Source organism: Pristiophorus japonicus, chromosome 18, assembly GCF_044704955.1.
Source record: "Pristiophorus japonicus isolate sPriJap1 chromosome 18, sPriJap1.hap1, whole genome shotgun sequence".
Lineage (NCBI taxonomy): Eukaryota > Metazoa > Chordata > Chondrichthyes > Pristiophoridae > Pristiophorus > Pristiophorus japonicus.
The window spans coordinates 98,908,761-98,921,423 of record NC_091994.1 but is presented as its reverse complement, the minus strand read 5'-3'; the positions used below and the strand labels follow the sequence as shown (position 1 = coordinate 98,921,423).

Here is a 12,663-nt window from a genome sequence, read left to right as displayed (position 1 = left end):
TCTTGTAGAATATGGCAAAGCTCTGTGATAGCTTACTCCATAAAGCAAAACCTCTGTAAGGCACAACTCATTGGTCTGCTTCTACACTCTGGTGTGGTCGCAATGTGTAGCCTCACCAACCTGTCCACTCTGTGATGCTCCTCCACTTCTTCCAAGAAATAAAGATGGAGGAGAATTACATTAGAACAGAAGAAATAGGAGCAGGAGTAGGCCATACGGCCCCTCAAGTCTGCTCCGCCATTTAATACGATCATGGCTGATCCGATCATGGACTCAGGTCCACTTCCCTGCCCGACCCCCTTATCGGTTAAGAAACTGTCTATCTCTGTCTTAAATTTACTCAATGACCCAGCTTCCACAGCTCTTTGAGGCAGCGAATTCCACAGGTTTACAACCCTCAGAGAAGAAATTCCTCCTCATCTCAGTTTTAAATGGGCAGCCCCTTATTCTGAGATTATGCCCCCTAGTTCTAGTCTGCCCTATCAGTGGAAACATCTTCTCTACATCCACTTGGTCAAGTCCCCTCATAATCTTAATACGTTTCGATAAGATCACCTCTCATTCTTCTGAATTCCAATGAGTAGAGGCCCAATCTTCTCAACCTTTCCTCATAAGTCAACCCCCTCATCTCTAGAATCAACCTAGTGAACCTTCTCTGAACTGCCTCCAAAGCAAGTATATCCTTTCTTAAATATGGAAACCAAAACTGCACACAGTATTCCAGGTGTGGCCTCACCAATACCCTGTATAACTGCAGCAAAACTTCCCTGCTTTTATACTCCATCCCCTTTGCAATAAAGACCAATATTCCATTGGCCTTCATGATCACTTGCTGTACCTGCATACTAATCTTTTGTGTTTCATGCACTAGGACCCCCAGGACTGCAGCACTTTGCAATTTTTCTCCATTTAAATAATAACTGCTCTTCAATTTTTTTTCTGCCAAAGTGCATAACTTCGCACTTTCCAACATTATACTCCATCTGCCAAATTTTTGCCCACTCACTTAGCCTGTCTATGTCCTTTTGCAGGTTTTTTGTGTCCTCCTCACACATTGCTTTTTCTCCCATCATTGTATCGTCAACAAACTTGGCTACATTACACTCGGTCCCTTCATCCAAGTCATTAATATAGATTGTAAATAGTTAGGGTCCCAGCACTGATCCCTACAGCACCCCACTAGTTATTGATTGCCAACCCGAGAATGAACCATTTATCTTGACTCTCTGTTTTCTGTTCGTTAGCCAATCCTCTATCCATGCTAATATATTACCCTCAATCCCGTGAACTTCTATCTTGTGCAGTAACCTTTTATGTGGACCTTGTCAAATTTCTTCTGGAAGCCCAAATACACCACATCCACTGATTCCCCTTTATTCACTCTGTTTGTTACATCCTCAAAGAATTCCAGCAAATTTGTCAAACATGACTTCCCCTTCATAAATCTATGCTGACTCTGCCTGACTGAATTATGCTTTTCCAAATGTCCTGCTACAGCTTCTTTAATAATGGACTCCAACATTTTCCCAAACACAGATGTTAGGCTAACAGGTCTATAGTTTCATGCTTTTTGTCTGCCTCCTTTTTTAAATAGGGGCGTTACATTTGCAGTTTTCCAATCTGCTGGGACCTCCCCAGAATCCAGGGAATTTTGGTAAATTACAACCAGTGCATCCACTATCCCTGCCGCTACTTCTCTTAAGACCCTAGGATGCAAGCCATCAGGTCCAGGGGATTTATCTGTCTTTAGTCCCATTATCTTACTAAGTACCACCTCCTTAGTGATTGTGATTGTGGTAAGTTCCTCCCCCCCCCCCCATAGCCCCTTGACTATCCACTGTTGGGATATTTTTAGTGTCCTCTACCGTAAAGACTGATACAAAATATTTGTTCAGAGTTTCTGCCATCTCCATGTTCCCCATTACTAATTCTCCAGTTTCGTCCTCTAAGGGACCAACATTTACTTTAGCCACTCTTTTCCTTTTTATATACCTATAGAAACTCTTGCTATCTATTTTTATATTTCCCTTTCTTAATCATTTTTTTAGTCATTCTTTGCTGGCTTTTAAAAGGGAAATCAATTATGCTTTTATTCTAAAATGATGGAGGATGGTAAATAACACCTCAATTAAAGCTGCAAAGGCAGATGGAGATGTTGGTGGCAACAGCAAAAAAAAATAAAACAGCCACCAAAATGATACAGTAATAAAGTTTTTACAGTACCTGGAACTGAAGAAGCGCATTCCTTTAAAGTTAGTTCTACCTTCAGGGTAGTGCCTAAAAACCATGAATGTCAATATTACACATGAATTATTATGAATGAGTGTAAATGAAGCATGAATTACTTAAAATGGGATATATGACATCACACATCCCAATTTAAACCTCATTTACATGCACCTGCCCAAAATTGAGTGGGTGCATCCACCGTCCACCATCTGTTGGAAAATTAGGCAGGCACAAACATTGCGGATAACTGCTCCACTTACCACACTCACTTATCCAAGTGCTCAGTAGGACATCCAGACCTCTATCTAGGCTCACATGTAAAGAATGACAACTTGGGTGAGGTCTGTACCAGTAGAACAGCAAAACAGCAGGAAAGAAAGAACTTGCATTTATATAGCACATTTTGCATCCTCAGGATGTCCTAAAGCACTTCACAACCAATTAAGTACTTTTGAAGTGGTCAATGTTGTAATGTAGGCAAACACCTTCAGGGATCAACATTTTAGAAGAGGAGAAAAATGATAAGAAAATTGGCAAAGAGTAAAGATTAAACAATTGTTGCATTGTGGTAGATATGTAGCGCTCACTGCATTTTGAACTCACCTTTCTGCTGACAGGGTGAATTTTGTGCTTTAAAAAAAAAACACAGCAGCTGTTTCAAGAACTTAACCTGCCCAAAAACACACATTCTGAATTTCTGTGACCTCCACAGGAAGGACTAAGTGGCTGCAGTCAGGAATTTCTGGTTCAGGAAAAATAAACAAAGTTTTGCCAGAAATGATCTTTTAAAGATGCAATATCCGACAATGCAATTTTTTCTCCTTCACTTTTCTTTACTGCAGTCTCTACTGAAGGCAGTAACTTTGCTGAACATCAGCCGCCGTCTGTTATCTCATTCAAATTATAATTCTTTTTATTCTCTCAACAATTTCCCCTGCCAATTTTCTTCCAATGGATGTTGAAAGGAGTGAAGGAGTAGAGGATAAATGGAAAGATTGGGGGAAAATTTACTCCACAGTAATAGGGCACAAAAGAGTGCAATCTGGGTGATTACTGTGGCAAAATTGGTGGTGTCCTTCAATTTGCCCTGGAGAATGCCCCAAGCTGGCTTGAGACTATGGGCCTGACAAATGCCTAGAGTGATGAAGGGGAGGAATTAAGTTGGAAAGACAAAACAGATGTGGCCAAGGTAAGGTTTAAGGGTAAAAGAAGTAGAGAAAATAGAAGACAGGAAAGGAGCGAGTAAGACAGGAAATAGGGAAATGTGGGTTTAGGGTAGCAGCCATTTTGCACATTTGGGTGTAACAGGACAACAAATGTAGTTAGAGCATTGTAGAAGGTGTGAAAAGGAAGCAAAAGCAGTGGATAATAATAAGGGGAAACTTGGTACAAGAGGAGAGTAGGGACATAGTGGTCAAGGGAAGGCAAAAATCGTCTAGGGAAAAATTTGCTGAGAAGTGGAGCATATTAGAAGAAGTGGGCCTTGGAAGATCGGAGTTCAGAGGGTTTCCTGCTGATAAGAGTCTGGTCGATAATAAAAGGGTGGAAGTCCATGCAGATGTCAAGAGCGTCTGAGGCCAGAAAGGTAATTCAAGGCTGGCTGACAGAACAATGATCCAAGGCAGATTGGGGGTTGGTGGGAAGGCAGGGGATTCTTGGATAAACTTGCTAAGTTTCCTCGGGAGGCTGGGATATAAACAGTGCCTCAAGATCAAGTCTTAGTAGAGAATTTGGTGCACATCTTCTTTGTGAGGGAATAGTATGGGAGGTGTCCTGGAAAGAAGGGAGAAAGTTAAGAACTAAATAAGAAAATCTTATTATTATTGGCATCACATATACAATTTTCCAAATCATCACCGCTTTTGAAAGGTTACTTTACATTGGTAAATGTCATATGAAAGGTTGCTTCTATATTGTTGTTCTGTAGGGGGCACTATGGTCCAAGGTAAAGAGTCTTGCCCTGTTACTGGTATATGTTTATCCTTTTTAGAGGAAATCTGCTTTTTCCCTAAAAAATTTAATTCAAAAAGGTGACTTTAAAAAAAGCCCACAATTTTGACAATTATTAATTAAACACACTGGGGGGAAGATTTTCTCTGTGCACTAGATGCAAGGAAAGTATAAATGTGTTATTTAATGAATGGGTTTATGATTTTGCTACAGCTGGCATAAAGAGGAAATCTCCCACTGAGAACTAAGAAGTGTTATACTTTTATTTAATATGATCTTCTTCGTGGTGAGAGTTAATTTACTCTGTTCTGTTTATTGATACAGCATAATAAACCAAATGCAAATTTTTGACAATTTCTTTTAAATTTAAGTTCTTTTTAATTGTTCCCAAGCTTCCTTGATGGCTCAGCTAGTTAATAAAGTAAGTAGCTTGTCTCAGCTGGGCTGCTACAACTGCCCTCAATGCCTCTTGAATAAAGAGGAAAATCACCTAATTCTGATCGCCATCCCTGATGGAAAGTGTGTGTGCGTGGATGTCATGACAGGACAGGTTTGGACTCACCTGTGATGCCCTCGTAATTGGCACTCCATGTCCAGGTTCACACAAGAAGATGACGACCACTTGAGTGAAGTACCAAGGGCGACCAGCATCTGTGGAACCACAACCCAGCAAGAGCTCCATCTTCAGGTGAGGAGGCGCAAAACCTTTTTTTTTTAATTGTCTGCGACGAATAGTGATTTAATACAACGTTAACACCTAGGATCATATTGCATAAAAAGGCCACATCATTTTTCACATATATAAACATATGCAATCATGATAGGAATATTTTTTTAGTTAGTTTATAGTCAGACTTTCATCTCTCAAAATGTAGATTAAAGCTGATGTAACAGTCTCTGTTTAAATGACTCTAATGAGTTTTGCTACAGGGCTGGTAGAGTTCAAACACTGGTCATGTTATCTCATCTTGATTTTAATGTTAGTTTTTCTATGAACTCCTCCAACTCTTATCATTATCTTGGCCACTGAGCTAATTTTTTTTGCTGATTAGCACCCTACTAGTGACTCAAATATTTTACCAGCCAAGGTTCTACATGTGCTTTTGTTGAATAATAGTGCTGTTTTCTATTAATAGCTTGTGACATTGCTACGAACAAGCTATACAAATGTACAAAGATAATTCCGGTTATTTGACTTAAAAAAAATACACAGCAGTGTTATATATAAGCATGTGTTATATAAAATATACAGGAAGTTATAACAGAGTGGATATTATATACAGTAATGTTATATCTTTTTAACATAGTATGCATTTTATATTTACATAGGAGTGCTATATCCTAGTATCATTGAGGAGATTATCTAATATATACTTGAATTGTATGCCCTGTAACATGGAGTACATTGTTATACAATGTAGATTTCCTGTGGTGTTGCTCATGAGTAGTTTGGTACATTGGTTCTTCACCTGTATGAACTGAATGCTATTTTGAGGTAACATTCCCACCTCTGAGTTAGAAGGTTCTGCTGCTCCAGACAGTCTGGATGAATTCCAAGCTGACATCTATCGGGATATTCACATCAGTGGGTGTTCCCTCTCATCGTATGGGTTGGGAGCCCATAAGAATTAGGAGCAAGAGCTGGATTAGGCCATTTGGTCCTTCGAGTCTGCTCCGCCATTCAATAAGATCATGGCTGATCTACCTCAACTCCACCTTCCTGCACTATCCATATCTCTTGATTCCCTTAGTATCCGACAATCTATCGATCTGTCTTGAATATACTCAATGACTGACCATCCACAGCTCTCTGGGGTAGAGAATTCCAAAGATTCATAACCATTTGAGTGAAAAAAAAATCCTCATCTCAGTCCTAAATGGCCGACTCCTTATTCTGAGACTGTGGCCCCTAGTTCTCGACCCCCCCGCACCCCCAGCCCAAGGAAACATCCTCCCAGCATCTACCCTGTCAAGCCCTTAAGAATTTTATATGTTTCAATGAAATCTCCTCTCTTTCTTCTAATCTCTAGAGAATATAAGCTTAGTCTACTCAATCTCCCATAAAATCTTTCCGCTGTATAGGCTAACCACCCAGTGATTGGTATAAAGATGGTTACAGCCATGGAAGGAGCGTTCACGTCGCGACCTGTCAAGATTGTTAATCAGCCTGCGAGTCCTTCCACTTCTTCACTGTTCTGCAACAAAAGAGTGTGAAGATACACAAATAACAACCAGCACATCTCACAGCTATGCTGAGGTCAGAAATGATGACTTCAGGGGCTTAACTTTTCGAAGAAAATGACTTGCCTCCCACAAGCAGTTACACCAGATATTGGAAGGCCTGCCAGAGAGTTTCTGAAAGTATGGAGGAGTCTGCTTCCAGACTGTGTGGAGTCATCTCTCATGGCATCAGCATTCTGCAGAGTGTGACCTCACAACAAGAGCCAATTTTCACAACCTTTACAGCTTTGGAGGAAGTGATGACGACCTTTGGTGAAAGCTCAAACGTCTACAATGCAGGCTCTCGACTCTACCTTGGAGAAACAGGCGTCCACTTGGGGAGAATGGTGAACTATATGAATAGGGGTCACTCAACAACTTCAGTATGCTCTCCCGCAGATCAGTGGAAGTGATGATCCGCAGCCCCATGGGAGTGGCAGGATGTAATCATTTCAGCTCACTCACCACCCTCTTAATGGTGAGAGACTAGAAAGTGTGGAAGAGCGAAGGGATTTGGGTGTCCAGGTACACAGATCACTAAAAGCTACTGCACAGGTACAAATAGTAATCAAAAAGGCCCATAGAATGTTGACCTTTATGTTAAGGGGGCTGGAATACAAAGGGGAGGAAGTTATGCTTCAGCTGTAAAGGGTCTTGGTCAGACCCCATCTGGAGTACTGCATTCAGTTTTGGGCACTGCAGCTGAGGAAGGATATATTGGCACAGATTCACCAGAATGATACCAAGGCTTAAAGGGTTAAATTATGAGGACAGAATGCATAAACGTGGCTTGTAATCCCTTGAGTTTAGATGGTTAAGGGGTGATCTAATTGAGGTATTTAAAATTATAAAATGATTCTATAGAGTAGACACAGAGAGGCTATTTTCTCTGGTGAGGAAATCCAGTGCAAGGGGGCACAATCTTAAAATTGGAGCTAGGACATTCAGGAGTAAAATCAGGAAGCATTTTTTCATACAAAAGGGTAGTGGAAAAAGACCAAAAGGCTGTGGCTGCTGGATCAGTTGCAATTTTCAAGACGAGAGTGACAGATTTTTATTAGATAAGGGTACCCAAGGATTATGGATCAAAGGCGGGTAAATGAAGCTGCGCTGCAGATCTAACTGAATGGTGGAACCGGCTCGAGGGGCTGAGTGGCCTAATCCAGTTTCTATGTTTCAACCAATACTAACCATAGTTCTAGAAGGCCAGTTGGGCCAGATTACCATGGCAGAAACTGACTTGTGCATATATTGGGGTCAAGTTTAGGCTTGAGTTGCTCCTATTTTTTTGGAGCAACTGGTTTAGAATGGAGTATCTTAGAAATTGCAATTCTCGGCCTTTAGTTTGCTCCAGTTCCAGTGAGTTAGAACAGTTTCATTTTAGAACAGATTTTTTTTTTTCAAAAGCGGGCGTGTCCGGCCACTTACGCCTGTTTTGCAAGTTTAGGCAGCGAAAACTTACTCCAAACTAACTGAGAATGGAGTAAGTGTAGATTTTTGCCTTGCCTACACTTCGAAAATCAGGCGTAGGTTACAAATCAGGCGTAGGGGGCGGGGGGGATTAACAAACACTAAACACTTCACTTTTACAAATAAAGAGCCATAATCAATAATAAATGATAAATAAACCAATAAATCAATCTAAATAAATTAAAAAATAAAAAAAAATTTTAAAATTAAAAATCACTCAATAAATAAAAACATTATTTTTACTCACCTACTGCAGCACCAGGGAGAAGAGAGGAAGAGAAGATGATGGGATGGGGGGGTGGGGAAGAGAAGATGATGGGGGGGGGGGGGGGGGGGGAAGAGAAGAAGATGGGGGGGAAAGAGAGAAGAAGATGGGCATGGGGGGGAAGAAGATGGGGGGGGGGCGAGATAAGAAGATGGTGGGGGAAGAGAGAAGATGATGCCGGGCTGCTGCCGACGCCGCCGACTCTTCGGGCGGGACCCGCACGCAGCCGATGCCGGGCTGCCGCTGATTCTTCGGGCGGGGCACGCCTCAGCAAGATGCAGGGTGGGCGGGTCCCGCCGACGACAAGGAAGCCGGGCCCTGCCGAGGACTTTGGGTGGGGCCCGCACGCTGCCGATGCCGGGCTGCCGCCGCCGCCGCCGACTCTTCGGGTGGGGCCCGCCCGATCGAGAGGCCGGGCGGGCGGGCCCCACCGCCGAGGTAAGATGTGCAGGCCACTCGGCCGGGGATAGGGGCGACATCCCTTCGGCTTGGGGATAGGGTCGTCACCCCGGAGACAGGACGCCGGCAGCTACTGCGCACGCGTGCAGCTGCCAGCACTGTTTTCGGCGCAGGGCTGTAGCTCCGCCCCCAGCAGCTCCTACTGCGCCGCGCCGAGGTGGAATTGGGCCTACAGCTATTGGAGAATCGCGAGGTAAGTATTTGCCGCATTTTTTGTTCTATAAATTAGGCGGGCCTCTCCGATGTTCTAGCGAGCGGCCGAAACTTCGCCCCAAAGTAACTGGTTTCAGAGCAAACCAGGCAGAAATCAACTAGAATCACTGGTTTCCCTGGTTCCAGTTTGCAACCATTTGGAGAAAGTACAGTATATACATTCTGTGGTTATGTTGCTTATCAAGATTTCTGAGCTGTGTCAGAGCTGTTCACACTCGCAATGTGCTGTATAATTTGGTTATAAATTCCAGCTGTCTCGGATTGCATATTATTAACCAAGGTGATCGTAGTGCAAGCCTTATAGTACAGAATGACCCTATCTAAGAGAAAGGAGTCTACATAAAGACATTAACCATTGCAGACAAGGAATAAAAATGAAGGGAAAACATTTGAAGAGAAGGCAGAAAGAAATTCAGGTATTATCTCATATGATTTTTGCATATAACTCACTGAATTGCACTCCACCCTTTGACATATCTGCATTGCTTTTTATTTCTTCTCTCCATTTTCCCTTTCCCTCATCTCTTTGAAGGCATTGACTCTGCTGGGATAAGTTCCATGGTTGCAGATGTCCTCAGGGACTTCACCCAAGTGGCCATTCATTATGTGTGAGCTTAGACAGTTGGTGTCAGCGGGCAATTCAATTGCAGGGGATCACAGCTGAGCCCAATCCCCACTCAGCGTCCACACATTGTTATTCACCAATCCCTGCTGGAATTGTGAATCAGGAATGGAAATTTGGCTAATTTTTCCCTTCCCTATAGAATGCCCTTGGCCACCTCCCTTAACCTCTTCCTACTCTGATCTGGACTGTGAAGCACCTACATTAAAGACACTATAAAAATGGAAGTTTCTGCTTCCTGACCCAAGACACTGAGACTAGCACTCCTACTGATTCCCTACCTGAGATCAGCTAACAACAAGATCATGCCTTTATATACTTCCATTAATCAGGGGTGGATTGGCTCCCCCGGAAGTGCATGGGATTTTCACAGAAAAAGAGGAGCACTGATGATACACTATTCAAGAGGAGCACTTGGGAAATCTCCCAATTTCCGATAAGGACAGTCTGATCCACCATTAACATAGAAAAATCAACCAAAGTGCTTCATGGTGATTGACATAGGAGTGGTGACCCAAAGCTTGATCATCAATATGAGTTTTAAAGAGGAACTTAAAGGAGCAAAGGGGCTCAGGGAGGGAAACCCAGAGCATGGGCTCTAGGCAGCAGAAAGCATACAATCAATGATGCGGCAACGGGAGGGGGTATTGCCTAAGTGGAATGGAGAGTTTGAGGAGCAGGGGCTGTAGGATGTTACTGAGATACAGAGGCATTGAACTTGGAACCTTCCTGGTCTGTATGCCTCAGCTACTCATTGTCTTAAACACCTACACTATTAAAGGAGTCCTGTACTGCTTGAATTTAATTCAATTTTTTGTGTAAAGAGAATCCTGACTCCTATGTCGTGCCATTTTTCTCTCCCTCTTCCTTCACGGCAATAATTGTTGCCTGCTCTACGCTACCCTCTGAAATGACTCAGCCAAGATCAAGAAGTCTGTATATGTTGATGGTGGGTGAAATTCATATTTGGCTGCCACTCCAGTGTAGTGTTCCGGGAGTGCTACACTGTCAGAGGTGCCGTCTTTCGGATGAGACATTAAACCGAGGCCCCATCTGCCCCCTTAGGTGGACGTAAAAGATCCCATGGCACTGTTTTGAAGAGCGGGGAATTATTCCGTATCCTGGCCAATATTTATTCCTCAATCAACATAACAAAAAAACAGATTATCTGCTCATTATCATTTTGTTGTTTGTGGGAGCTTGCTGTGTGCAAATTGGCTGCCACATTTCCCACATTACAACAGTGACTACACTTCAAAAAGTACTTCATTGACTGTAAAGCGCTTTGAGATGTCCGGTGGTCATGAAAGGCGCTATATAAATTCAAGTCTTTCTTTTTTTTAGCATTCCATGGTACAGCAGTAACTCATGCAACTAGCTTTTTATTACATAATAAGCACGTTCTGAAAGCCCACCATTGCATCACTTGCTTGTAATGTCATGCCATTATTGAGACAAAAAGGACGAACAGTTCTTCCTCAAACATTAAATAACAAAAAGATCATCAAACACTCTTTCATGAAAGCAAATCCCTATAAAAATTACCCGATTTTTTTTAACTGACTGCCGGGATTATTGGGCTGATTTAGAAGGCGGTCTGAATTTAGCAAGCTTACTTGAGAAACAAGACACTGCTGCTTTAAATATGTCATGCCTTTTTAATACACACGCATATATATCCTAGACAGAATTAAAGTTTAGGGTTGGGTTGCCTGTGGTATCTGGTGTAATCATTGGTAGACATGTTTTGACTACTAGGCTATCTGTCTCACTGTCATCATGCAAAAGCCATCAGATAAGTCTTGCTCCACCCACACCAGCTACTTTTGCAGAATAAATAAAAAGTAAACTCGTTTCGTTTGTCGAACTAACTTGCACAAGTCTGAAAATGCAAATTGGCGAGCTAATGAGTGGGTGGAAGTCGCGAAAGTTCAGCCCTGCAAAAGTACAAACGTCTGCTTTTTCATTTGGTTCAACAGTTGAAAGGCGTGTTAGTGTTTAAGAGTGGCCTTGAGGCTATGGGAAATATTTGGTTTCTCTTCCACGCCGACTCGACAGCTGGGATGAATGTTTAGTTGGACGATGTCACCTCCCCCCCCCCCCCCCACCCCCCCAACTGCCATAGGACATTTTATAAATAAATTATAAATGGAATACAAAATGACACTGGATGGATATTATTCCTGTATCCTTGACAGGCCATAATTAGAGATCGATTCATTCGGCAACATTCTCTAAGTTTCTTGTTCTCACGGGTTCTCTCAGTTTAAATGTTTTTCTACTTTCAATCAAGAATGCCTTGGAAGGGAAATTGTTTTGTTTTCTGTCCCCTCCTACTTAATTTTTTTACCCAAAATAAAATGAATACAGTTGCTAACAGCTAAGCTTTTAGAACAATACTTTAAAATAAATAGAGCTTAAGTTCATCCATGTAAGAGTTTTCCACAGAATTAACCAACACTTGGTAAAAAAAAAGCTACCCCAACCTAATGACTTAATGTACCTGTACTAGCAGTGTGGCACTCAGCCAAAGTGAGTCCAGAAGCCCAAGGTTCAATGTCTAGTCTTTGCTGAGTTAGCTAACAGCATTCAGGTTGAGCGTCCGAAATTCAGAATGTTCCGGAATCCGGACACAGGATCCATCCGTGGCGGAGTCGTCAAAAAACGGAAAATGTTCCGAAATCTAGACTCCTCAGCCGCCTGACCCAACACCTCCCCCTCATCCCCCATCCCACCTTACCTCAGTCGCCCGACCCCCCCCAGGCATCGACCCCCTGCCTCGGCGCCCGAACTCCGGCCGCCCGACCTCGGCCACCCAACCCCCACCCCTCCTTAACTCGGCCGCCAGTTCTCCGGCCGCCTGACTTCCCTAGGCCTTGGTGCCCCAACCCGAACTCCAACCTCTGCCGCCTGCCCAACCTTCGACTGCCCGACCTCCCCAGGCCTCGGCTTCCCACCTCGGCCGCCCAAACTCCAACCTCGCCCGACCTCTGGCCTCCCAACCCCCCTCCCTACCTACCTCGGCCAGGGCATTTCCAGATTTGCGACGTCAGAAAGACATTCCGAAATCCAGAAATACCCGAACCTTGGCCTGAGCGTTTCGGATTCGGGACGTTGGAAAGACATTCCAAAATCTGGAAATACCCGACATCCGGAACGGCCTCGGTCCTGAGGTTTCCGGATTTCAGACACTCCACCTGTATTACCACAACTTGAATTTATATAGATGGTTTAA

At 43.1% G+C, this 12,663-nt stretch overlaps 1 protein-coding gene across 3 annotated transcripts in view; it reads right to left on the bottom strand.

The window, feature by feature from the left end:
* The window catches only part of LOC139228929 (uncharacterized), a 157,835-nt gene that overhangs the window by 80,404 nt on the left and 64,768 nt on the right, over window positions 1–12,663 (bottom strand). For all 3 annotated transcript variants that reach the window (XM_070860459.1, XM_070860458.1, XM_070860460.1), the window contains one exon: window positions 4,742–4,901. In XM_070860459.1, coding sequence (XP_070716560.1) covers window positions 4,742–4,830 — 89 coding nt within the window. In that variant the 5' untranslated portion in view covers window positions 4,831–4,901. The remainder of the gene's footprint in view (window positions 1–4,741; window positions 4,902–12,663) is intronic.